This window comes from Prunus avium, chromosome 1 (assembly GCF_965620075.1).
Source record: "Prunus avium chromosome 1, drPruAviu1.hap1.1, whole genome shotgun sequence".
Lineage (NCBI taxonomy): Eukaryota > Viridiplantae > Streptophyta > Magnoliopsida > Rosales > Rosaceae > Prunus > Prunus avium.
The window spans coordinates 20,461,252-20,487,374 of record NC_142284.1 but is presented as its reverse complement, the minus strand read 5'-3'; the positions used below and the strand labels follow the sequence as shown (position 1 = coordinate 20,487,374).

Genomic DNA, 26,123 nt, shown 5'->3' with positions numbered 1-26,123 from the left:
ACTTTTTCCAACGGAATACCATCTTCCAGAGTTACTTCTAACTCCCTTTGTTCTGGCCAATTCAGATTGACCATGTTAACTTGGGGCTGGGGAAAAGGATCAGTCGTAACTGAGGGAGGTTTTTCCGCCAGTTTCAATCTTCCTGCAGTTATTCCTTCTTGTATGACATCTCTGAAAACGACACAACTGTTGGTGGAATGATTCCAAGAGTTGTGCCACCTGCAATATTGCCTGCCCTTAAGTTCTTCTGGTTTGGGTAGCTTATGAGGCGTCTCAATCGCCTTTTGCGCCAGCATTTCATCAAACAGAGTATCAACTTTAGTCAGATCGAAAGAGTAGACCTTGTTCTGTGTTGGCTTGTTTTGAACAAATCCTCCTGTAAATGGTGGCGGCTTCTGGTCCTTTGGCGGCTTTGTAAGAGCCTTGCAGCTGATGGGATGTTTTAATTTTGCCATTTCTGCTACTGCAACCTCTCTTTCCTCCGAGCCCTCTGTGTCTTCTTCTGATTTTACTTCAATCAAATGGATTGAAGAAGAAGGGGACTTGTAGTATGTGCCTTTGGAAGAGTTCCTCTTTTGCTGTTCCTCCCTCAGCAGTTCCTCATATTTGGATGCTTTGTCTGCCAGTTCTGCCAGATCTCCGAATAGCATCCCATCAAATCTTTTTCTTAAAGAAATCTTGAGGGAGGTCTGAGCCATCTGAATGAAGTGTCTTTCTTCCATAGGGATTCGGCACTTCATCTTAAGCTTCCTGAATCTGGTTATGAAATCCTGGGCAGGTTCATCTTCGCTTTGCTTAAGAGCGGCAAGATCACTGATGGTGACTTCTGGCTGGATCCTGAAATAATAGTCCCAGGTCTGAACAGAATTGGCTGGCAAACTAGTATACCAGGTGAAAGCCTGTCCGGAGAGAGAATTTCCAAACAGTCTTAGTTTTAGGAGAGGATTATTCTCTATGGCTATACACTGGACAGAAAACCTGCCTATGTGTTCAACCAACGAAGCATGAGGATCTTCTCCATTAAATAAGGTGAAATTAGGTACTTTGAAACCTGCAGGTAAAGGAATCTGGTCTATATAAGCCGGGTACGGCTTTCTGTAGGTAGGCCTTTCTCCTCTCCTGGCCTCCGGCTCCATCATTTCCCTAATCATTCTCTGTAGTGCCCCCATATCATTCAAAGCATTGACAAGATGCGGATTTCATCCCTGTTCTGGCTGATCATGATCAAACCTATGCTCCATTCTGTATGGTCGGGGCAGAACTTCTTCCCTGTGTTCTTCCTCTTCTTCAACCTCTGGATGGTTTCTCCAGTTTGCCCCTGCTCTGTTTCTGTCATTGTTGGCAAAAGGGTTAATCCCCCCTCTGCCTCTCCTGCCCTTGGCTAGTGGAGGAAATGGATTAGGATCCATTCTTCTTGGTCTATAGGGTGGCACAGCTGGTGCCTCAGGCAGAAGTGGCAGTGGCTGATCTCGCGGGGCCACAGGTTGTGGAGCAGGAGGTTCTGGCTGCTTCTGGGGAACCTGAACTGGTGCAGGAACTTCTGGCCTAACTGGAGCCTCATGCTCTTGGGCGAGAGGGGCTCCTCCCCTCTGTACAGCTTGGATTTCTTCAGGTCCCGGTACTCCAGCTATCTGTGCAATAAGAGGATTCTCTTGATATGGCCATGCTAGTCCTGGTGGAGGACCGTAGGGAAGGTCCAGCTGCTGAACTACAGCGTCAGGATTTGGAATTCTGGCCATAGCGGCCTCACGGTCTTTCCTGAACTGCCTGTTAACTTGCCACTGCATCATGGCTGTTATATTGTTCAAAGACTCATGACTCCTTTGCGTTGTAGCCTCCTGTCGGAACACAGCTTCCTGTATTGTTCAGCCTCCTAGAACCAGTTCTGGAACGTCTGCTTCCTGTACTGCCATGAGCTGATTGTCTAGCATCGCTTTCTTCTGATTCTGGTCCTTCTCGGAAAGCTGCTCGGTCTCGTTCCATTGTGCGACGTGGATTCTGGCTAGAACTTCCACTATACATATACTTTCAAAGTATTCAAGAGTATATGTACTGAGGAGTCCCACTGGGCGTGCCAAATTGTTCACCCGTTTTGATTTGTTTCCTGAGATGGTAGGGTAAAGTTCCCCTTTAATTCAAAGACCATTGTCTGGTCAATAAATTAACTTTCTTTATGTGTTGAGCGTGCCACCGTTAGCAATTTTTCGATTCTAACGGACTCGAGAATAAAAATAACTTGCGCCCCAAGCTATTGACTTTGAACAAGCGATTGTGAATTTGGGTGAGGAATATCTCCCAAGTAAGTTCTTTTCTATGCCTTAGACTGGTAAGGAATTTTACAATTTTTCTCAGTACAAAAATCGGTAGTTCTGGCCAAAATAAATGGTGACAGATTGAACTAATTTCAGGCAGAACTCCCTTTTACAAGGCTCAAAAAAGGGAAAACTGACTATACGAAGACAAGAGGAGGGCTGCGCTTCCATTTCTGCCTGGATAGTTGCCTATGTTCTGGGCTGGACTGGATGTGTCTGTGCCGGACTGGACCTTAAACAGCTTTAACTGAAGGGTTTTGGCTGCAAATCGATACCAAAGCTTGAGTTTGGCAGAGCTTTAATCTATTTCAAGCCCTGGACGGCTTTTGAATGGGCAGAACTGGGATTTCTCCAGTCTGAAAGGGGCTGAAGTGGCTGGATTTGAGCTGGAGGTGTGCTGTAATACCTGCGCTGCTTAGTCAGGGTTCTTCATAAATTTGTTGAGGTTTTCGTATTTGAGAAAACTCAAACTCTGCCTGTCTTGGCTTTTGCTGAACCAAATTTGTAACGAGAGAAATCTCGCTATTGTTGACTTATGAACTGGGATTCTGTTGTGAATTTATTGCAAGCGCACAATCCGCACAAGTAATATAGAAGTAAGTAGAGTGTCGTTCCCACGAAGACTGTAATTTCCTATTAATTACCAATTATGATTAATTCAAAAGTTTATTTGAACAGTTGATTAAGAAGCTTGATTGATGTAAGTAAACTAAAACAATTATGAAAAATAGCAATTTAATTAATGATAGAAAATCAAGATGATGAGACACTAGGGCATCCGATTTCACCATAACCAATTCCACTTAATTCTTATAGCCAATTAACCCTAATTACTATCCATGTTGACAGTTGGTTTCTCCTAATTAATTCGATATCCCCTCTCGGTCTCAACCAAAAGTATTCTTAATTAACAACCCATTCTCTCTCGAGCAACAGATTTAGAAAATCAAGAACCCATTAAGTTCTATGAGAACCTGCAAGAAAACTGCATGAGTCATGTTAGTCCCTCTCGGGCACTCATTCAAGACATGGTATTTGTTACAAGAAGCAAACACCAAACATCTCCTCTCGGTCTCCGCTTGGATCATCAAATCAATTAAATATTGGCCAGATATTCAAAGCATTAAGAACAGTAACAAATACTCAACATGGGATAATAATCAGAAATTAATATAACTATAAAAATTAAGTATTCATAGTTAGGCTACATCGTAGCCCTAGCAAGGAAAATTAGTTCATGACAAAAGAAAATATAAACAAGAGAATTATTGTCATAAAACCGATTTGGCCGATGGACTTGATCTTCGGAGTCTCCACAGGAACACCTTCGAAAGCTCCTCAAGTAGTGCAGCAGCAAATCCTTGGCTCTCTCTGATGTTTCTCTGGGTGTATGAAAGTTGGTGGAAAAGTATGGTATATGGGAGGATGATCTAAAGAGATCCTTAGGGTGACCTTATATAGTGTAAAACAACTAAACCCTACTCTTAAAAGGTCTGGAAAAACTCTCCTAAAGCAAAACAAAATCCCAAACAATTAAGGAAACATATTAGGAAAGAATCCTTTTTTTGACTTGGAAACACGTCAGCCATCTTGCACGCACGTTTTGGGGTCGTTCCAATTCCTAGTAAATTCTGGAAAAATATGAGAAACGTAGCTTTATCTCTAAGCTTTCCAAGCATATATTACACGCCACTAGGAAAAATCGGAAAGGTCTTCAAATCTTCAATCTTCAACAGCAGTGCAGTTCTGACGAGATTTCAACTTAGGCTGTCTTGACTTGCAAGTCTGGAGCATTTGGCTTGGTAGAAAATTATGAAACTTTGACACAATGATCTTCAATGTCTTAGATTTCTTCTCCAATTGGCCTTGCGCTAAAATTCATTCGAAAAGTCGATTTTCAGTTGAAATCCTTCCAAGAGCGCAGAATCGCTGAAAATAAGGAAAGTAAGGAAATAATGCTCTTTTTAATTAACTTTCCCTACAAAAACCAAATAAAAGAGGAATAAAAATATAGGAAATAATACACTTATCATATTCAAATCAGGAGCAATGATCTGGTTTGTCTTTGCTGGGAGAAAACAAGATGATTCTGCAAGCTTGTTGAAAAGCTTTTGAAGTACTTCAGACTCTGAGTCTGTTGGAACTTGTTTGGGATTTTTGTGATCAAGTGATCATTTGAGTGTTTGTCTTTTTGACTGAGTTTTTGGTTGTGTTGGTTGATTGTTTTTTTTCTATTCACCCTCTCTTGTTTATATAAGGAATGTTTTTTGAGAGAGGGCGGCAAGTAATCAAAAGATCTTTCTAATTTTTAATTGAAACAAACAGGGGTTCTATCCATTTTCTGGCAAGTAAACACTCAGCGATCAGTTCCTGAGGTGACTGCTTCTGTATTTTGATGGGGTGCCATGCCCTTCCTTCCTTTTTACTGCTTTTGCAAGTTCCCAGTTTTTGTAAGAGTCTGAATTTTGAAATGGTAAGTTCTCAGTTTTTGAACAGCTCCCTGTTTCCCGCTTATCTTTCTTTCACAGAGCCAGAGTCTGCTTATCTCTTGAAAATGGTGTTTTTCTAAAAATATCGGAATATCTTTAGATAAACTAAACGGGATTTGATCTCCTGGCAACTGAGTTTTCCTCAGAAAACGTCCTTCTTTATACCTGCTCCTGTTCCATTTTCAATTTCAGCCGAAATTACTGACTTTTCCGAGTCAGTCATCACATGGGATTGTTCCGCTTTGAAGACCAGCTTGAGTCTTTTGAGCCCAATTTTGATTTTCTTCGAGGCCCAAGTTTTTCCTGATTCCCATTGTTCCCAGGCCTCTTAACGTTTTGGGCTGCGTTCATTTGTTTTGATCTGTATAATTGTTAACGGGCTGGGTCGTGTTGATGGGCTGAGAGCATTGAAACAAACGGTTTTTAGGGAATGACGTGGGCTTTCTTCTTTTGGCTTGGGCGCGCCGAATTTGAGCCCAAACACAACTCAATATTCCCGCATATACCGTTCATTTTACAACATTTCATATATTATTATTATTATTTTGTTGGACTTTTTTTTATATATTATTTAACTTGAATGAAATGAAACCTTTATTTTATTGAGGTGTTACGGTATTCATTTATTCACGATTTTGAATACATCAATCTGAAAGATTTTCCCTCCAAAAAGTATAGTCATGAAGATATCAGGGGGAGGCAACAATATGTTACTTGTGGTCTCCAAAGGAGAGTGTTGTAAAGAATGTAGTGGACCTAAGGAAAATAATGGTGAAGCTTGTCTACCAACACCCACGTGAAGCCAAAGACTTTTGAGTGAGCAGCCACAATTAAGGTTTCCCCCTTCCTTTGCTTTACACACCAACCATTAGAGAAGAAAATGAGAACCTGTGCAGAGAGGAAGGAAGAAAGAAAGAAGAGTGAGAGGAAAGAAAAGAGAGCAGAGAGAAATTCTCCAAAAGAGAAAAATCAGTGAGCCACAAAGATTGTAAACACTAAAGTTGTAGCCCTATTATTTTACATAGTGGAAAAGTTACTGCTGCTGCTCTCTGATGACGTAGGCAGGGCTGAATTTCGTTAAATATTATGTCTCATTTACGTTACATGCAACTCAATATTTCCGCATATACCGTTCATTTTACAACATTTCATATATTATTATTATTATTTTGTTGGACTTTTTTTTATATATTATTTAACTTGAATGAAATGAAACCTTTATTTTATTGAGGCGTTACGGTATTCATTTATTCACGGTTTTGAATACATCAACCAGATCATTGATTCATGGCCATTATCAATTGTGCAACTCAAAAGCTTCCGTCACCAATCTTCTCTTCAAAAACACTCTGCATGCTTATACCTCCGGTACAATGGAGGGTGTTCCTCGTCAATCAAATCAAACATGACAATCTTGCCTCAACTTTGTTGGTCACTTCCCTGTGAATGCGGTGCACGCTCTTATACCTTCCATTACTCAAAACCTACATTAAGATGTCTTTTCCCATTTTGATTCTTCACATGAGGGAATGAGGTATGGTGTCTTTTGCCATTTGGAAGGACGCCATTTTTCGGGAAGAAGATTGCTTGAGTTTGATCAAGGGCTCTAAATGAAAATATTGTTATATAAGGCACTTCCGGACAGCTGTGTGCGTGCTCAACAACCACTTTAAGAAAACCAACAAGTCCATAGCTTAGTCGTAAGAGCATTTCACTTGGCTCAATAATTCTTTGTTTTTTTTTTTTTGTGGTAAAACCCATGAAAATAAATGAGAATTTATCAAGAACATTTTACACAAAAACAATGTATACCATCGTCATCCATTAATTGCAGTAAAATCAGTAATATCTTACGGAGACCAGACTTCATACATAACTAAATGTCCAGACTACACATATATACACAGGAATATTTACAGAAAAAGCTGGATGATCACAACTGTTGATCAAGACATGGGTCTCTAGAATCTCTCTTCCCTCCAAGATTACCTGCAACACCATGGGAGACCCAGAAACCAAGTTATTCAACAAGGAGGTTCCCCAACCCAGCCATCCAGTCTGAGCTGTTTGCTTGCTTGCTTCAAGCATGTCGAGAGCCTGTCGAGATTCAGTAGCCCATAACCAATATTTGTTGGCAAACACATCAGGTTGTTAAAGCTTGCATCTAGCTCCACCAGTGAACTAATATTGAGTACAAAAAGAAGTTTTGGAAACAGTCACAAAGTGAGAATTACAGGAAAAGAAGGAAACATTACCCGCCAAGAACAGAACACATGAAGAACAGATGGGACAAGTGGAAAAAGAAAATTTGAGACATTACCTGCAACGAGCAATGCTTTCAGGAAGGGCATCCAGCTTGTTTCCTGACACATTGAGGATCCTCAGGTTAAGCAACAATCCGAGTGAGTCGGGCAAGGAAACTAAAAGATTGGACGAAACATGGAGCTCCTCGAGTTTCTCAAGTCCTGCTATTGAATCTGGAATGGACTGTTATGCCAAACAAATAAACCAGTTATGTAATATGTTACCAGGAACTACGTCAATGAAATGCAAGACCCTAATCATAAGTTACTACTTAGAGATCAATGATGCCAAGGAGAGTCTTAATTCTATCCATCTGCTGCAAACATTGGTTGGTTAGTTGGATTTTGCTCTAAATATAGAAAACCAATTGTGAGTGGACTTGTAAGCTATATTAATTTTTCATATAGGATTAGCTAAATGCTTGATCTGGCATATGTCTAATTCAAAAAGTGAACTGATTCATTAAAAGTTGTATGCTTTTCTGTCTCTAAGATAAACAACACAGAGAGAGAGAGAGAGAGAGAGAGAGAGAGAGAGAGAGAGAGAGAGAGAGAGAGAGAGAGAGATGAGAGTGGAAACCTCTAGCTGATTGTTTGACAGGTTGAGAGAGACCAACCCATGAAGCTTCACGAAGGCCTCAGGTAGAAACCTCAGATGACGGCCAGAAAGCTCAACTCTTTCAACATCTACCCCACTCTCTGCCTCCTTCAAAATCCTGACCACTTCCTCATTCAGTTTTATCACTTCACCCTCCTTCTCCTTTTCTAAATCAGCCACGACCGAACCATATGCCTCTGCAAGCCTCACTTCCACATCCCTCAACTGTTCCTCATAGGTCTCGTGCATCTCATCCAACCTCACCACCGCCTTGTATATCTCCAACTCTTTCTCTGCCGCTTCTCTCACTTGTGAGTAGTTCTGGGTTTCTTGGAGGGCACTACTACTACTACTGTTTTGGAGCTTAGACTGGATTTCAGCGATCTTGGCACGTGCCACAACCACGGTGGACAGGTCCGGGGGAGTACCGAGGGCCCGGAGCAGGGAGAGGGTCTGAGAGAGGGTGGTGGGGATGAGGTGGGTCATGGAAGCAAGGACTTTGGGGTGGTTCAGGTGGGGGAAGCTGAGTCAACAGAGTTTCTTGGAGTTGGGGTGAGAGTGGTGGATTGGATTTAGGGTCGAGCTTTGACAGGATATAGGATAGGATCGGAAAGTCCTTGGAATATTGTTGATCCATTTCATTCGGACTCATAAGAACTCCAAACAGTTGGACATACAAGTAGAAGATGATCGAGACAGAGAGAGATAGAATACAAGTGTTGGAGAAAGAGGAAACATATATGTGCAGAGAAAGGGGGAGAGAACTGGAAAGTAGTAGAGAAACCTGTGGGCTCCAACCAGATAGGGTCATGGGCTACTGGTTGACGACATGACTTGTTGGATCTTGAACAACCCATAAACTGTAGAACCATTTAATTTAGAACTATGTTCTTAAAATTACATTTGGAAGGGATGACAGCAGTTCTCATTAACGTCATCCAAATGAAAAGAGAACAAGGATTCATAAACAGAAATAAAATCCAAAACAAAAGCAAAGGAAATAACTAGGATCCTTCCAACAGACTATTGTTTTTCTTTGTTACAGAAGACGTTTACAATACAGAAAACCTAACTAACAATGTCCCTTGGCCTACAAACAACCCACAGGCCAAAGCCAGCTCCAACTCAAAGCTAGCAATGTCACTACAGTAATTTAAAAAAATTGTTCAGCTATCAAAATCTTTCAAAATTTGGTCACCATCAGCAAGTTCCTTCCTTGCGCAGCAAGCTTTGAGAAAAATAGGCCAACCTCACAAGAAGAAGAGCGTTGCAACCATATCTTTTCCAGATCAAATAATGAAATAAGAAGAAGTTCTCAGTGGACTGCCTTTTGCCTAACACCAGCATCTTCATGCTCAACCTGATAAATAAAGAATACATTCAGATTCGAGGGAAGAGTTACATATCACAATAGACGTGTAGATATAGCAAGTTATTTCTAGTGATTTCACAATTATTTAAAAAAGGGTATTATTTACATTAAGGGTACTGCTCTACTAATCAATTACAACTAAAAGGGAGATAAGCGGCTTGGATTTAACATACAATATGGTCTAATAGCAACCCCTTAAGTCCTAAGGATAGGAAAGACAGTTTCTAGTTAAAGTGATACATCAATGCTTTTCAAGCAAGAAAAGCAAGAAAACTATGCTGAACCAACTAAAGATCTCAAGACTGAATATGTAACTAGCCATTACCTCAACAAGTACCCTCGGCTTCTTCTTCGATTTGGCAGCAGGTTCATCTTTCTCAAATCTTCTAGAAGCAAAGGGAGATTCCTTTCTCTCTCTCTTGCGAATAACTGCTTCTGCCTCTTCATCACTTCCAACTGCATCATTAAGATCCTTCATTGAGTCCATTTGATACGCACAAGCACACTAACTCTTCCCCATAGTTTTATACAACAGTTGGAACAAAGCATTATAAACCTTTTTTTAGTCACAGCAGACTAAAAAAATTAGTCTATTATGCAAATTTTGTGTGGATTATGCATGCATTCATTTCATATTCTGTTAAGACTAGAATTTAGCTTTACCCATATCATCATCTGCATGAGAATTGTCCATTGAAAAACCAGCAAAATCTTCAATATCATCTTCCTCTTCAAGTTCATCATAACCTTCAACATATTCTATCTCAGGTTCCTGCTTATTCCAACCACAAAAGTATTTAGATTATGAAAGCATACAATTTCAAGTAAGCATACCATGAAATACTTCACATTTCAATACTAATACTTGAGATATTAGATCATCCAAAAAGAAGGAATGATAAATTGGACAAGAATACCTCCTCCTCCTCTTCTTCTTCTCTCTCAGTATCCAACTGCATTCTTCCCCTTCAAGAACTTTTTGGTATTTATCAAAGGGGTAATTCTATATATCTTTATATGCATCACCACAAACTCCTTTCTTGAGGCGTTCTAGTAGTTCTCTCTCAATGCTCTGCAGAAGGACAGTAAATCTTTATGAGACCTAGCGACAATAACAGATCAAGTCCAGTACATTTTTAGTGTATGGCAGTTAAGTTAAAACCTTATCCAACACTGCAGCTTTTTCAGCCTTTTCCTCTCTTCTAGCCTCTCTCTTTTTCTCTTTCCTTGGTGTCGTCATTATTTTCTCCCTGGTATAGAACACAACAAATTGCATCAATAGAACGGCTCAATACAACTTCTTTAATATCAACATTAAAAAGGTAAAATCACTTTTCGGACAATTTTTTTAATTTTAAAAACATAATTATTAGATGAAGTAGACATTTATCACATGGACACGAAGCATTACACAATGAGATGATACAGACCTTGTTTTCAAAGCAAGCTTCCTCATGCGTATCCTCATCTGGGTCATTTTAGTCGGCCCTTATAATCAACCAGCCCTTTTTATCCACCTTATACATACATAGAAATTTTACATGGCATAGTTGCCTTGCCTATTGAGCTCATGTTCTTTTTGAATTCCTTTCCTCTATGGATTGCAGCCATTCCAGCCTGAAATTTTACCAAAAGGCGGGTTAAGGTCTGCTTCCCAAAACCAAGATCTAGAATGTTACGGTGCATTCAGCATTTCCAAAAGAATCTAACAAAGTATTCTGCATTCTTTTGTCCCTCAGAATAGTTACCACCCTCGGAGTTCCTATTCGGTACTCACATCCTGTGTGCTTGGTGTGGCATTCTTTAGTTTGTCTTGGTGTGTTCCATTTTTTGGCCTCTGATTTACCAGTTGTACAGAACCTGCTAAATCCTTAGTCATTCAGAGTGTAAGACAGCAAGTATACATTGGCACCTCGCCTATATATTCAGCTAGAGGATACATTGAAAAGTAAACACAGAGAGAGAGAGAGAGAGAGAGAGAGAGAGGATTAACCAGTTCACATGGATTCCTGTTTATCGTTTTTTGGTGTGCAAAGGTATAGCATAGAATTAAGTTCATTTTTATCTTCTTTGCTTTGGTTTCCCTCTTGATTTCTGATGTAACCAAATGTAATATAATTGGAGTGAAAATGGTTTTGGTTTTTGTGTGCACTTGTCTCTTTTTGTCTAGTTTGCCTTCCTTGAATTAAGACAAGAACAGATGAACACATCTCCAGAAAGTGAAAAGAAAGGTTAGAACATTCAGCACACGAAAGTAAGACTCGACTGGCACACAACAACCCAATTTTGAACAGAGAAAGAGAGAAACCACTTCATGAAGGAAGTTAAACGAAAAAGATGCAAACGTTGTAACTTTTAACTGTAAACACCAGTCATTTAAAAGTTGGGGGAACTCTTAAATTCGTCTGAGAGTTTCCTCTTACTAAACAGACAACCATACACAAAAGTCTGAACTATGCCTGTTAAAAGTTTCAAAAACAGGCAGGATCTATCTATATCCGCAATTACATCAAAAGCTTGCTATGTACTCCCTTCTTCTATTGAGAATTCTTCTATTGAGCATCAGCACTGTAAAGGCAAACAAAGTACAATTTCAATTCGAGTCATACATTTAGGAAAGAGAAAAGATGCAAACATTGTAACTTTTATCAACAATAACATGTAAATGGCAGGGAGGACTAAATAATTTGTCCAAAAAGAATTTATCAACCATTAAATAAAACTCAAATAATAATGCCAATGCCATCAGGTTAGATATGAATTCGCTATTTTATGCCCAAAAATTATAATAATCACAAAACATAAAAAGAGATTAAATGAAGATGAATTAGGAAAACAATTCTAAGAAAACAAAACAATTGAAAAGTATATGATACTTACTGGTCCCCAAGCAGAAATACAAATCCTGCTTCCCCAATATCTTGCTCCAGAGATAAACCATTTGCAAAAGCATCCGAGGTAGGTATGACGACAGTGTTCGCCCTCCAACCACCACTGTTTTTAACATCGATCAAGACACTCAGTTCATCTCCGTTGGATACCTTGACCATGTTCACATCACGGAACCTCTTGTAGAGCTGCTCACATCGTCGGTACTCTTCTTCCACAGCCAACACAGAAACCCTCCACGCAAAGTACAGTGATTGGTACTTGCGGTAATCCTTGGTGGTCCGATGGCGCACCGGACTTGATGCAATTCTCACACTGCAGCCCAGACGGACTGCTGTCACCGCATCAAGTAAATCACGGTCATTCTCGCCTGTTCTGATCATAATGGAGGATGGTTTAAAGGAATCTTGGATGCTCTTGCGGTAAACGAGCGCATCCACTTGCCGCCTCATGGTAATGAATATAAAAGGATGAAGGACATGCTTCGGATCGACAACATAGCGATTTATTGTCGCCAAACCCTCATCTCGCTCAACAGTTAGATCCCGGACCCTCTTGCGAGAGTGAACATACTCAGAGAGTAAGGAGTTCATGGAGAATCGATTGAGGACAGACGACTAGGAATCGAGAATTGAGAGACGACAAACCCTATGGAAGAATGGAGACTCGATGAGGCGACAATTCTGGTTCTGGAGCAGCAAAACCCTAGGGGACATAAAGAAGGGCATCTCGAAAATTCTGGGCCAGGCGCAATAAACCCAGTAGGCCCAAGTCCCAACTAATTCCAAATCCAAATGAGTGTGTCTAGGGATGGCAACGGGCCGGTTCGGGGACGGGTATGGTAGCCATACCCGTCCCCGTTCCCCCCCTCACCCGTACCCGCCCCAATCCCCAATAAGAAATTTCAGGGAATCCCCATCCCCGTCCCCGTCGGGGGGTTGTCTCCCAAACCCGCTCCGATTCCCCGGTTTTTATTTATTAAAAATATACTACACTCAATTTTGACAAAAAAAAAAAAAAAACTCAATTACATTCAATTAAACCATAAAATTCAACTCAACTACTTAAAATCATATAAACAATTTGACAAACTAATAGAAATCATATATTCCACAATCAAAACTAAATATTTTGTCGCAAAATTCTTATTTTACTACTAAAATTAACAACAACAAAAATACATTAAAGACCTACGAAAATAAAAGATCAAGAAAACAAAAAATACTAGTAGCACTTTGTCACAAAATTCTTATGTTACTACTGAAATTAACAACAACAAAATACATTAAAGACCTACGAAAATAAAAGAACAAGAAAACAAAAAAAAACTAGTAGCACTATAGCACCAGCAGCGTAGCTACATCAGACAATATGGAATGGAAGGAGGTTCTAATAACGGGGAGAACACATAAAAAAACAATTTTCATATGTTTCTTGGCCAACCGAGAAAATCATGAATTGTTTCCTATTGCTTTATTGAAATCTATATTCATAATTAAAAAAATTATATATATCACTAATCGGGCCGGGTTCGGGGATGGGGAGAACGATACCATCCCCGGCCCATCTCCAATTGGGGATTTTTAAAATTCGGGGATCCCCATACCCGCCCCCGATTTTCCCCGAAATCTTCCCCCGTTAGGGGCGGGTACCCGACGGGGACCCGACCCGGCGGGAATTTTTGCCATCCCTAAGTGAGTCTCTCTTGAGAAACCTTAATTGAGGAACTTAAATGAGGACAGATCGCAGCCGTTGGATAAAATTGGATGGCTGGATTAAAAGAGCAACTTAAGTTGCATCTTGTCCTGGCACATTTATTTTTCTGATTTTTAATTAATTTTTTGTGAACTTTTTAAGGTAAACACACAAAAAGTAAGCTTTAATGACACGCGGTGCTACGAAGCAAAAAACACTTACCTGTAAAGGGGATAGCATTCTTTTGCTATCCCCGACTAATAACACAATAACACGTGGAAAAGTTATTATGCGTGTCATTGCTTTATTGGCCGGAAATAGCAAAAATTGTTATTCACGTTACATGAGAGTTTATCTCGCCACGAAGAGTGACACCAGTGAGAAGCACTGACGATGCAACCTCCAGAGGCTTCAACTTGTCATTCTCTCCCATTTACTGCATTTATTACGAATTTTTGACATTTAGGCGTAGAAAATATATAAATAAACTGAACATAATGACACATGGCAATGGAAGAATATGATGTCAGGTTTTTTTTTACGTGTGTCCTTCCATAGCGCCATATGTAATAAATGTTTCTTTTTTATATTGTTTATGTTAAGATTTTATTCTATTACCTAGAATGACGCATTGTTGAACCCATAATGAAGCATGCATGATGCCTGTATGAAACATATATCTTATGCTTTCACGATGCTCCTTTTAAGATTAAAATTTTAATTAAAAAATTAATAAAAAAAATCAGAAAAACACCCCGAACTACTTTCTCTTCATCTTTTAAGCTTTAAAATATAATTGACCTATAAAAAATTTCAAATAGTATCTCGAACTCAAGTTTGTTGCTATAATAACTATAACACTAAGTTTAAGATCTTTACTCTTCCTCAACACAACTCTTCCTCCAATTATTAGTACAAATTTCCTAAAGTCAAATTTGGATGTTCGTGCATTATAGTCGAACATAATGTTGCAAGGAGTTCGTAGAAATATTTGGTGTATTTTTATGAGTTTTATTAATTTTTTGTGAATTTTTTTACGTAACACAGAAAAAGGAAACACATGACGGGTTAGTGCTTCTTATCGGTGTCACTCACCTTTGCGCCACGTGTCATTAAAGTATCATTTTTGTGCGTTTACCTATAAAAAAATTCATAAATAATTAAAAAATTAAAAAATCAAGAAATACACCAACATTATCTTCGACAATGAGTTCGTGACATTTTTTGGTAAAATTTTCAGATTTGTTACGAATTTATTATGATTTTTGGAAGTTAAAGAATTCGAAAATAGTAATAAATGGAAGAGAATGACACATGGCAGCGCTTGATGGCTGCGTCATCAAAGTTCTTGACGGGTGCCACTATCTCATAGAGCCATGTGTCATTAAAGTTTCATTTTTGTTTATTTGACTTTAAAAAATCACAAACAATTAATTAAAAATCAGAAAAATGCATCGATAATTTCTAAAAACTCCTTGCGACATTATCTTCAACTATAATATGTGAAAATCTAAATTTGACCTTGGAAAATTCGCAGTAATAATTGGAGGAAGAGTTGTAGTGAGGAAGAGGAATGATCTTCAACTTAGTGTTATAGGTAGTATATGAAAAAACTTGAGTTTGAGAAATTATTTAATTTTTTTATGTGTCAATTTTATATTTTACAACTGAAAAGATGAAGAAAATGTTCGTGACATATTTTTGGTAATTTTAGGAGATTTTTTACGAATTTATTATGATTTTTGGAAATTAAAGCATTGGAAAATAACAATGAATGGAAGAGAATGTACGAAAAAAAATCCTACGAACTCCTTTTAATTTTTTCTTCATCCTGTAAGCATTAAAATATAATTTTGAGAAGCATGCGGAGTAATTAATGAAACATTCAAAATACCCATAATACCCCCCATTTATTTTAGCAAATGACATCCCTTATCCTCACTTTCTATTCCACTTTCAAACCCACCACAGTCCCAAATTCACCACCTCGCCATAACCTCCCCTGGTCCGTATGAGATGTGGTTGTGTTATGGCAGGATTTTTGGTACAGAGAGAGAGAGAGTGGTTTGCTGGGTTTTTATGTGGGGCTGCGGTTTGGTGTGTAGGGAGTGGAGTGAGGGAGGGATGTGGAACAACCACAAGAGAAGGAATAAAATGTTTGAAATGGGAATCAATGGGGGAAAACCAATTATTGCAGATTTGATTCCTCATCAACCAGTGACAGGATTGCAGATCTGGAAAAAAAACTTTGATGAGGGTTTGTGTCCAAAGCTTTGATGCATATCTGGGTTGCAAATTTGTTTTCGTTGTTGTTGATTTCTTTGGCCTGGTTTTGGTTTGTTTGTTTGTTTTTTTTTTTGGTTTTTTTTTCTTTCTTTCTAACTTTTGGTTGTTTACATAGAAAAAGATGAGAGATGAAGAAGAAGAGAGAAGAAGGATCAAGAGAACAAGGAGGGAAAAAAAACAAAGAAAAACCCCCTTTTCTTGTCTTGTATGAAAAACATAAATAACATTTTTGGTATCATACCCTTTTTGGTCATTATACATAGTAACAGCACTTCTACAAAAATATTTACCAAACACATTTTATATTCACAGCACTTTTACAAATATAGATTACCAAACACTTGTTGGCGAGTCCTTACTTATTTAGGATTTTGGTTCCTTATTTCATTAGAATTTTGGTTACTTACCAATTATTATTTAATCCTATTGTAATAGAGATTTACTTCCTATTGTAATTTAGATATATTTCCTATTTTATTTAGGGTTAACACATCTTTGTACTTGTATAAAATACCTCCATATTGGAGAAGAATAATAATATGAGCTTATCTTAGCATAACTGAATATTTGCCCTACTTTGTTTGACATGGTATCAAGAGCCTAGTTCCGATCCTGTGATAACCTCTGCCAAATTGAGAGTCGTTGGCACTCCTCATTCCTAACCCATCATGGGTCTTCATCTTGTAAAGTCACCATCTTTTGTTCATCCTCTCATATGTATTTTCACCGCACCTAGCCTTCACATGCTTCTTTGCTACTGTTCCAAAACTTTTATTTTTTCATCTTTGTATGCCAGATGGTCTTTCTTGATATCTCAGCTTCTCTATCTTTGAAACTTCATAACAAGCCTCTTTACCCCGTGAGCCTCGTCACCACTCATCGAGCCGTTGCTTTCCTCCATGAGCCTCGTCACCGCTCACCGAGCTGTTGCTTTCCTCCGCGAGCCTCGTCACCGCTCGCCGAGCCTTTCCTTTGACTGTTCTTCTGGTCTCTGTCTTCTTCGGCAACTCTCTTGAGTTGCCTTTCCGCTTCTCAGTTTTGAGCACCTTATCTTTGTTTTTCTCTCTGTTCATGATTTGCTGGGTTTCCTCCCTTACTATTCTCATTTTCTTAAGTTTTTTCTTCATGGGACAACCGTATGCTACCACCTTCCCCTCTTGCATTTGTTTCTGCCACGAGACTGGCATGTTTGAGTCTCTTTACTATTATTTCAATTTCTCTTCTTCCAAATCTCGAACCTTTACCACTGTCGGATTTGAGGGGGAGTGTTGCAACTTTATTTGGGTGTTACTTTCTCCAAATCTCGACTCTCATACATTGTCGGATTTGAGGGGGAGTGACACCGCTGCTCATCTATTCCGCTACAATTTAACCACCTATCTGCCATGGATGATTCTGCTACATCTCAGTGTTAGTCAGTGCATGTTTCTCAAGTACCATTGATCATATGGCTCCATCGACCCCTTCTCTTCAGGGGGAGAAGGGGAGTGAAGAGAAGTTGTCTCTGCTGTTGCTGGTGCCAATGCCTTGTATCGCTGTTGATGATGCATGTTATGTCTCTGCCTTGTTGCTCTTGTTGGTGCCAGTATTGTTGCTCATGCCTTTGCTGGTGTGTTTCCGCTGTGGTCATGCCCGTTGACCTTGCCTTTGTTCTTGACTTTCTTTGCCTTGCCTTACCCTATTTGTTAGGGTTTTGTTGCCATGCCCGTTGACCTTGCCTTTGTCGTGCCTTACCTTATTTTTAGGGTTTTGTTGCCCTATATGGGCTTTCTTTGCCATGCCTTGCCTCCTTGCCTTTGCTTGGCCTTTATTTGCCTTACCTTGCCTTACCCTATTTTTAGAGTTTGGTTTCTGCCTTATCTATTGCCGTTCTCACAGGGCTTTTGTGTTCTACCTTATCTGCTGCCGTGCTCATAGGGTTTCTGTGTTCTGTTATGTGCCCTATTTTTTAGGGTTTGCTCTTGTGTTTCCGCTGCAAACTCTACTTTAGTTTGTCACTTGTTTCACTCGTGGTTGACAAAAAGACCTTCTCTACAATTGGTGTTTATCTTATGAGAAGAATAATAATATGAGCTTATCTTAGCATAATTGAATATTTGCCCTACTTTTTTTGACAACACTTAGCTACTTCGTTTCACAGCTGTTTATTCTTGCAGCACAGCATAAGCAGTTTTTTTTTTAAAAACACTGCAATACCAAACTAACCCTTAGTATGATTGCTAGAATCTTTCTAGCCATACTTCTATATATTAGTTTAATAATATATTAGTCTATGATATATTATATATACTAGCCTCTTCACACGCGCGGGAAGCACGTGCGAAGAGGCTTTTTTTTAAAAAATTTAAATTTATTTTAGAATTAAAAAAGATAATGGGTAGTTGTGTTTCAAAAACTAGGATCCATTATCTAATTTTTCTTTTAATTTTAGGTTGCCTACGTACCCTTAACCAGGGATCAAGCCACACATAGTTCTTTCACTTTTTATACTGTTCTTGTTATGCTTGTACAGAAATCAAATATGTTCATTTATATTTATATATTCCTTCATACGTTTGCATACGTCTTCACACCAGTTAAAAACATTGTAAAACAAACATTCATCTTTCACCTGGAAGTGTCTATCATTATCTGTCATTTCCTCATGTCTTAGTTCGTGACACGTCCTTGCAGGTCTCGATAACACAAGGTGGCCCGAGCTGCAACCCTCGCAGGATTCAGGGGACGTTTAGTCAACCTGATCTGCATTCCTCGAAATAGTTCGTATTCAAATGGTACTGTATAAACTCCTCCATTTTAGTTTAAAGGCATCTCAAAACTTAAATTCTCTCCACCTAGGCGTACCCCCATTCCTGATCCGTCAATTCCAAATATTCCGTCAATTCCATCCTCGCAAACCTCGGAAACACAAAGTTAACCGAGCCGCGTTCCTTGCAGGCCTCGGAGACACCAAGTCAATTCGAGCTGCGCTCCTTGCATGTTTCGGGGGACCATAAGTCAGCCTGAGCCGTGTTCCTCGCAGGGCTCAGGAGACCATTGGTCAGCCTGAGCCGCGTTCCTCGCACCACACAGTTTAGGCGTCCCCGAACTCGTGGGGCATTATTTATGAATGACAATTGTTTCAAGGCAACTAGGGGGTACTCCTGTGGTGGGTTTGAAAACAACATCATATCTGAAACTTATCTTGAAATTCCTCTTATTTCACAAACTATTTAGATATTTAGCAAATTTATTAATTATGGCAAACTCCCATTAACGAATCGTTCTGAAACTAAAATTATAATCTTTAAGAGTAATGGATAACTCAATCAGTAAATAAATAACTAAATACATAATTCACTACCCACTGCCCTTAGAGATCTCATCATTTCCTATAATGCATAGTTTTCATATCTCAGATATAATATTTAGAAGCACCGTTAAACACTATACTAAAGCCTCAAAATTGAACTAATGAAAATACATACCATTAGCGATCAAAAACACATGATTATCTAAATATCAATTATCCGAAATTATATATATTATGTATAACCCTTCCATAATCACATAAATCCATGAAATGATCCATATAACTCAATTTTCGGTCAGGACTCGTCTACAAGCTCATTCTAACACTTCTCAAGGGATATAACTACCTCGGAAGGTTAACCGTCAAACGAGGGGTCTAACTGCTTAAACTTGGTCAACGGGGCCCGCGGGGCCCACGACCTCCGATTTCTCATCTAGGATTTCCTATAGGTTCCACCTATTTTAATAACTACGTCCTGAGAATTAGGTCCGAATCGAACAATCAGATTAATCACGATCGTGCGATCAGACGGACGGATAGTTTTCTATAATCCTAGCCCTAGGGTTGGCATTTTCGGAGTATCCAGGACTCCGATTCATGATCCATCAAATCCCACACGATCCTAGAATCACCTAGATCAACATATTTCAGTTTGACTACGATCCAACGGTCCAAACATATTGAACTCGAAAATCGCGCAATAAGTGAGGTCCGTTCGGGGTTCAAACATTGTCCGAATCGAAATCCGCAAATTCCTACGCGATCGTGAGGACATGAGGATCATTCTAGGACCAAGAGTGGTCCACGACACTGTTGCATTCCTAAAAGGACAAAAATTAATGTGCAAACAACTAATTAAAAATACCCGCAAGTGCACGAATCTAATAAAGTAAAGATTATGTAAGTACGGGGTTTGATCCCACGAAGAACTTGTCGGCTTCCTATAAGTTCTAGTTTGAGTACGTAAAGAACACTCATTTAACACACCACAAATGCACAAATGCAAATTGGAAACTAAAAATGAGTAAAGAAATGTAAAAGAAATGAAACAACACAAGAAACCAAAGAAAAACAGAAACAGCACTTTCTATCACCCTTTTATCACCTATTTAGCACCTGTGAACAATGAAAATAAACAGTGACGACCGGTCGTGAACAGTGACGACCGGTCGTTTTTGGGCAGATTCGTTTCTCTGTTTTTCCAGTTTCGACCTCTGTCCAGTGTTTTGCCTATAACTTTCCAACCGTTTATCTAAATTTCACGTTCTTTATACGGTTGGATTCAGGACACAAAAACGAAGAACACAGCGCGGACCAAAAGTCCAAAACAGTTACGAAAAACAAATAAAATTCAGTAACAAAGACACATAACGTGTCAAACACGCAACTCACACACACATTGGGGGGGGGGGGGGGGTTTGATTTGTTTGAAGTGACCTATTTCTATTGCATGAAAGTAAATGGACCTTGAAATTAAATGAGAATGGCAGAGATGAATTATCAAAAAGTGGAATCAAAATGTAACAAACACTAGGGTTTCGGAATCCACCCTAAACAATTCTACCCAAGTTCATGAATACTCAAGTGATGAACTCTAAACGTGTTGTTGAAGATGTTCGCAATCAAGACCAGTACGAGTGGCTCAAGACGCATTGATTCTCTCTAATGTACGTAAAGTGCAGTACGAGTGCTACAATACTTGTGCCTTCCCTATAATCGAATCTAGGTGTGCTTAGTACTTTGATTCAATTACAAGAAAAACCCATTAAGTTCAAAGAGAATATGAACATCACAAGAATCCTAATAGCATGGTGTTTACATTAGGTATTCAAGAAACCAATTCACATGGATGATTCTTACTTCATCCATTTATTGCTTAGGATAACATGAAGATACACATAATCCCAACAATCTCAAGAAGCATGCTTTCAAAGGTGATCAATCAAAAAAGAACATACATCAAGGATAGATTAATTTGGTGAATTGGAATTCATCAACAATATCTAGAAATTCATACACTCAAGCATCAAAACAATAAGGTTTTCATGTTTAGGGCTTCAACCTAAGCCATAGCTAAATAAGAAGTTACATTGAAACTAAGAAATTACAAGAAACAAATAAAATGAAAGAAACTAAGAACAAAGAGGAGAAAGAGAATGCATCTTCAACCCCTTGGATCCTTGCCTCAAGGCTCCCCAAGGTTCTCTCTAATTGTTATGCCATTCTTCCCTCCCCTTAGTTGCTCCTTGCTCTCCTCCTTCTTGCTCTCTAGCTCTCAAAATCTCTGCAAAGTTTGGAATTGATCGAATGCTTTCAATGGCTGATGCTCTTTGCACTCCTCTCTCCTCCTTTCCAGCTTTTCCAAAATATCTTTTAATATAAAACAATTACTTTTGTTAAAGCCTTAAGCCTTGTCTCCTTGCCATGATGGGCTCTTTTGTTATTGTCTTCACCAAGATGCTCTTTGTTTCAGATAATATCTCTCAACCAAAGTAATTTCTTGTTACCAAGTGTTATGGTAACAAGAAGAATCAAGATAACATTATGGAGGTAAAAAACTGGCCTACTTCGGATTTCCAGAGCTGCTGTAACATATAGGTTCAGTTGGATAGGCTAAACTTGTCCAATGGAGCTCAAATTTGGATATGTTGTAGTTAACATCCATTGGAACAAGTTTCATGAAGATCTTCACCTCATCCGAGCATTGGAGCATGCTGATCCAAGGCCAAGAAGTTGACCTACGAAAATGAACAAAATCAGAATTTATAACCAATAATGCACTTTTAGCTCATTTTCATTCTAACCAAGGTAAAATCTAAGAAAACACAAAAAGGAAGTAAAAAGCTATAAAATGTCAAGAACTAACTCAAAATAATAGGTGAATAACATGAAAAATCATGTGTAAAAATGAACCGAACAAACTTCCCAAACTTATCTTTTGCTAGTCCTCGAGCAAAACAGAAACTAAAACAAGACTCGAAACAAAACTTTCCGAACACTTTCCAAAGAGAGAGCGACTCATGCAACTCAAAAGTTTTCACAAGAAAAACTCAGTTTAGACATCATTCACAAGGCAGCAAAGTTCAGAACACAACATGCTCAAGTGTAGTAGTGTGATGGCCAAATGGAACTCATTCTCCAATTTCAGTTTTCACACAACTTCAAAAATCATACCAAGCACAAATGTAACTTCAAATCTCACCAAAGTTGTCCTCTCACAAATGAATCACTCGGAAGAGGGTTACAATGCAACACTCAATAGTAAATATGAGAATAGAATTAAACCATAAGGGACTTAACTCAAAATTAGCAAGATGAAAAACATGCATGAATATGATCTCAAGAAGGATGCTAAACACTTAAAAGCTGAAAAATGTGTGCAAATCAATCACATGACATTTAGGATCAATTTAGGTCTTTATTATAGGTTGTAATGGGGCTAAGGGTGTAAGGTGAGTAAGAAATGAAGGATATGGATACAACAAAGTCCAAGGAACTCACAATGTAAGAGCATAATGTTCGGTTCATTTTTACACATGATTTTTCATGTTATTCACCCACTATTTTGAGTTAGTTTTTGACATTTTATAGTTTTTTACTTCCTTTTTGTGTTTTCTTAGATTTTACCTTGGTTGGAATGAAAATGAGCTAAAAGTGCATTATTGGTTATAAACTTTGTTTTTGTTCATTTTCGTAGGTCAACTTCTTGGCCTGGGATCAACATGCTCTGGTGCTCGGATGAGGTCATGATCTTCATGAGACTTGTTCCAATGGATGTTAACTACAACATATCCAAATTTGAGCTCCATTGGACAAGTATTGCCTATCCAACCAATCCAGCATGTTACCACAGCTCTGGAAATCCGGAATTGGCCAGCTTTTACCTCCATTGTGTCATCTTGATTATTCTTGTTACCATAACACTTGGTAACAAGAATTTACCTTAGTAGATGAGATATTTTCTGAAGCATTTGGCATCTTTGTGAGGACAAGGCTTCATCATTTGCAAGGGGACAAGAAGACAATGGGTGAAGACTTTGCATTAGAATACTAAAAGTAAAAGCTGGAAAGGAGGAGAGAGGGAAGCAAAAGGAGTGCAAAGAGCATCAGCCATTGCAATCAGAATCATTCCACAATTTGCAGAGATTTTGGAGCTGGAGATGAAGCTTGGAGCTAGGGAGCTCAAGGAGGAAGACAAGGGCAACAAAGCAAGAAGTGGAAGAGATTTCCACCATTGAAGACCTTAAGCTCCCATGTTCACAAAATCTATAACTTCTTTCTAGTTTTGTTTTGAGTTTGTATTTGAAATAAGTATGAGGAACTAAACTCCATAGCTAGGGCTTAGGTTGAAGCCCTAAACATGATTACCTTATTGTTTTGATGCTTGAGTGTATGAATTTCTAGATATTGTTGATGAATTCCAATTCACCAAATTAATCTATCCTTGATGTATGTTCTTCTTTGATTGATCACCTTTGAAAGCATGCTTCTTGAGATTGTTGGGATTATGTGTATCTTCATGTTATCCTAAGCAATAAATGGATGAAGTAAGAATCATCCATGTGAATTGGTTTCTTGAATACCTAATGTAAACACCATGCTATTAAGGTTCTTGTGATGTTCATATTCTCTTTGAACTTAATGGGTTTTTCTTGTAATTGAATCAAAGTACTAAGCACACCTAGATTCGATTATAGGGAAGGCACAAGTATTGTAGCACTCGTACTGCACTTTACGTACATTAGAGAGAATCAATGCGTCTTGAGCCACTCGTACTGGTCTTGATTGCGAACATCTTCAACAACACGTTTAGAGTTCATCACTTGAGTATCCATGAACATTGGTAGAATTGTTTAGGGTGGATTCCGAAACCCTAGTGTTTGTTACATCTTGATTCCACTCTTTGATAATTCATCTCTGCCTTTCTTATTCAATTTCAAAGTCCATTTACTTTCATGCATTAGAATTAGGTCACTTGAACCAAGACCAAACCCCCCCCCCCCCCCCCCAAAATGTGTGTGTGTGTGTGCGTGTTTGACACGTTATGTGTCTTTGTTACTGATTTTATTTGTTTCCATAATTGTTTTAGACTTTTGGTCCGCGTTGTGTTCTTCGTTTTTGTGTGCTGAATCCAACCGTATAAAGAACGTAAAATTTGGATAAACGGTTGGAAAGTTATAGGCAAAACACTGGACAAAGGTCGAAACTGGAAAAACAGATAAACGAATCTGCCCAAAACGACCGGTCATTACTGTTTAGGCGACCGGTCGCACATGAATCTGTCCAAAACGACCGGTCGTCACTGTTCACGACCGGTCGCACTGTTCACTGTTCACGGCACTGTTCACAGGTGATAAAGTGGTGATAAAATGGCGATAGAAAATGCTGTTTGTGTTTTTGTTTAGTTTTCTTGTGTTGTTTCATTTCTTTTACACTTCTTTACTCATTTTTAGTTTCCATTTTGCATTTGTGCATTTGTGGTGTGTCAATGAAGTGTTCTTTACGTACTCAAATTAGAACTTATAGGAAGCCGACAAGTTCTTCGTGGGATCGACCCCGTACTTACATAATCTATACTTCAATAGATTCGTGCACTTGCGGGTATTTTTAATTGGTTGTTTGCACATTAATTTGTGTCCTCTTAGGAATGCAACACATAACAGTTGATTACAAGACTTTGAATCCCCATGCTTAAGATTTTCATTTTTTTTTTTTTTTTAATGTGATCAAATAGACCACAAAGCCTTATACCTCAACTTATTTTGATTCACACTCCTTTCTTCCATATGAACAACCATCAATTTATTTATTTATTTATTTATTTTTTAGGCCAACCAAGAAACATGGAATTGAATTTTGACTTCATTGCCAAATAACCACAACTTTTCTCTTTTCTTTCACCCTTTGAGTGAAGTACTCTTTTTTTTTTTTTTTTTCGAAATGTAATAACCCTTCCCAAACTTAGCATAAAAAACACATCCAAATTAAAGCTCATGAGTTCCTTAGAAAGGTAAATTCTTGTTTTTCAGGCTAAGGCTAGGAATGATAATTGGTTAAATGAAAGAAAAGGTTTACATGTAGGCTCAAAGTGGTTACAATGGAAGATCATGCTTAAGCATGCATAGGGTTAGCTTGAAAGGCACAAACGGTCCAAAGAGGGCCTTAATATCATTTCTCAAATGTCATGTAATCAAATTGCACAAGAATGAGTGACTTTTAAGTGCTCAACCAAATCAATGAATAATGAGATCAAACAACAACTCAGATGACAAGAAAAGTAAGAATATGTGTATAACACTCATGAATTGAAGCACAAGGCTCAAAGCTCACATTATATGGTTGTACAAGTCTAATTCATGCTTGATACAATTCTTTGGATCATGCAAGTCCCTCAACTAGAGAATTATGAACCAAATGGCAAGTGCATAGAAGGTTTTAAACATATCGTGCTAAAACGATGCCATTTAGTGAATAATAAATTTTTATTATTTTTTATTTTTTATTTTTTTTAAATACAAAATTTTCAATCAAGTCATGTAAACATTCATCACAATCTCATCATATATGTTCGGAAAGTGACTTGAAAACAAAAAGACTCAAAACTGAAAAGAAAACAGAACAAATTAAAGCAAGAATTTAAGCGAAAAGAAAAAGACTTGCTATCCCTTCCCAAACTTAGAAATAAACATTGTCCCCAATGTTAAAGAATTCAGGCATCAACAACGTTATAACAAGAAATAAAGGGAATAAAGCAAGTAAAAACAAGAACAAACAAGAAAAACAACTAGAACACGGTTGCAAAACAAAACAAAAACGAAACCAAACATAAACAAATAAAACAGTAAGCCCTAACAACAGTCTCAGACATGCAGAAATCCAACCCAAAG

At 38.4% G+C, this 26,123-nt stretch overlaps 1 protein-coding gene, 1 long non-coding RNA gene and 1 pseudogene across 2 annotated transcripts; all 3 read right to left on the bottom strand.

The window, feature by feature from the left end:
• Nucleotides 1–1,812: 1,812 nt before the first annotated feature.
• On the bottom strand, nt 1,813–8,339 carry LOC148297531 (uncharacterized; annotated as a pseudogene).
• Nucleotides 8,340–8,717: 378 nt separating this feature from the next.
• LOC148297530 (uncharacterized) lies at nt 8,718–9,876 on the bottom strand (the record flags this gene model as incomplete). The annotated part of the gene is made up of 3 exons (XM_088247436.1): nt 8,718–9,062; nt 9,400–9,530; nt 9,738–9,876. Coding segments are annotated over 3 exons (315 nt in total), but the record flags the coding sequence as incomplete, so codon positions are not given.
• Nucleotides 9,877–10,001: 125 nt separating this feature from the next.
• LOC110752692 (uncharacterized) lies at nt 10,002–10,628 on the bottom strand. Its single transcript, XR_015833158.1, has 3 exons — nt 10,505–10,628; nt 10,237–10,324; nt 10,002–10,146 (listed from the first exon to the last, which is right to left on the bottom strand). It is a non-coding gene; the product is annotated as an uncharacterized LOC110752692 (long non-coding RNA).
• Nucleotides 10,629–26,123: the final 15,495 nt, after the last annotated feature.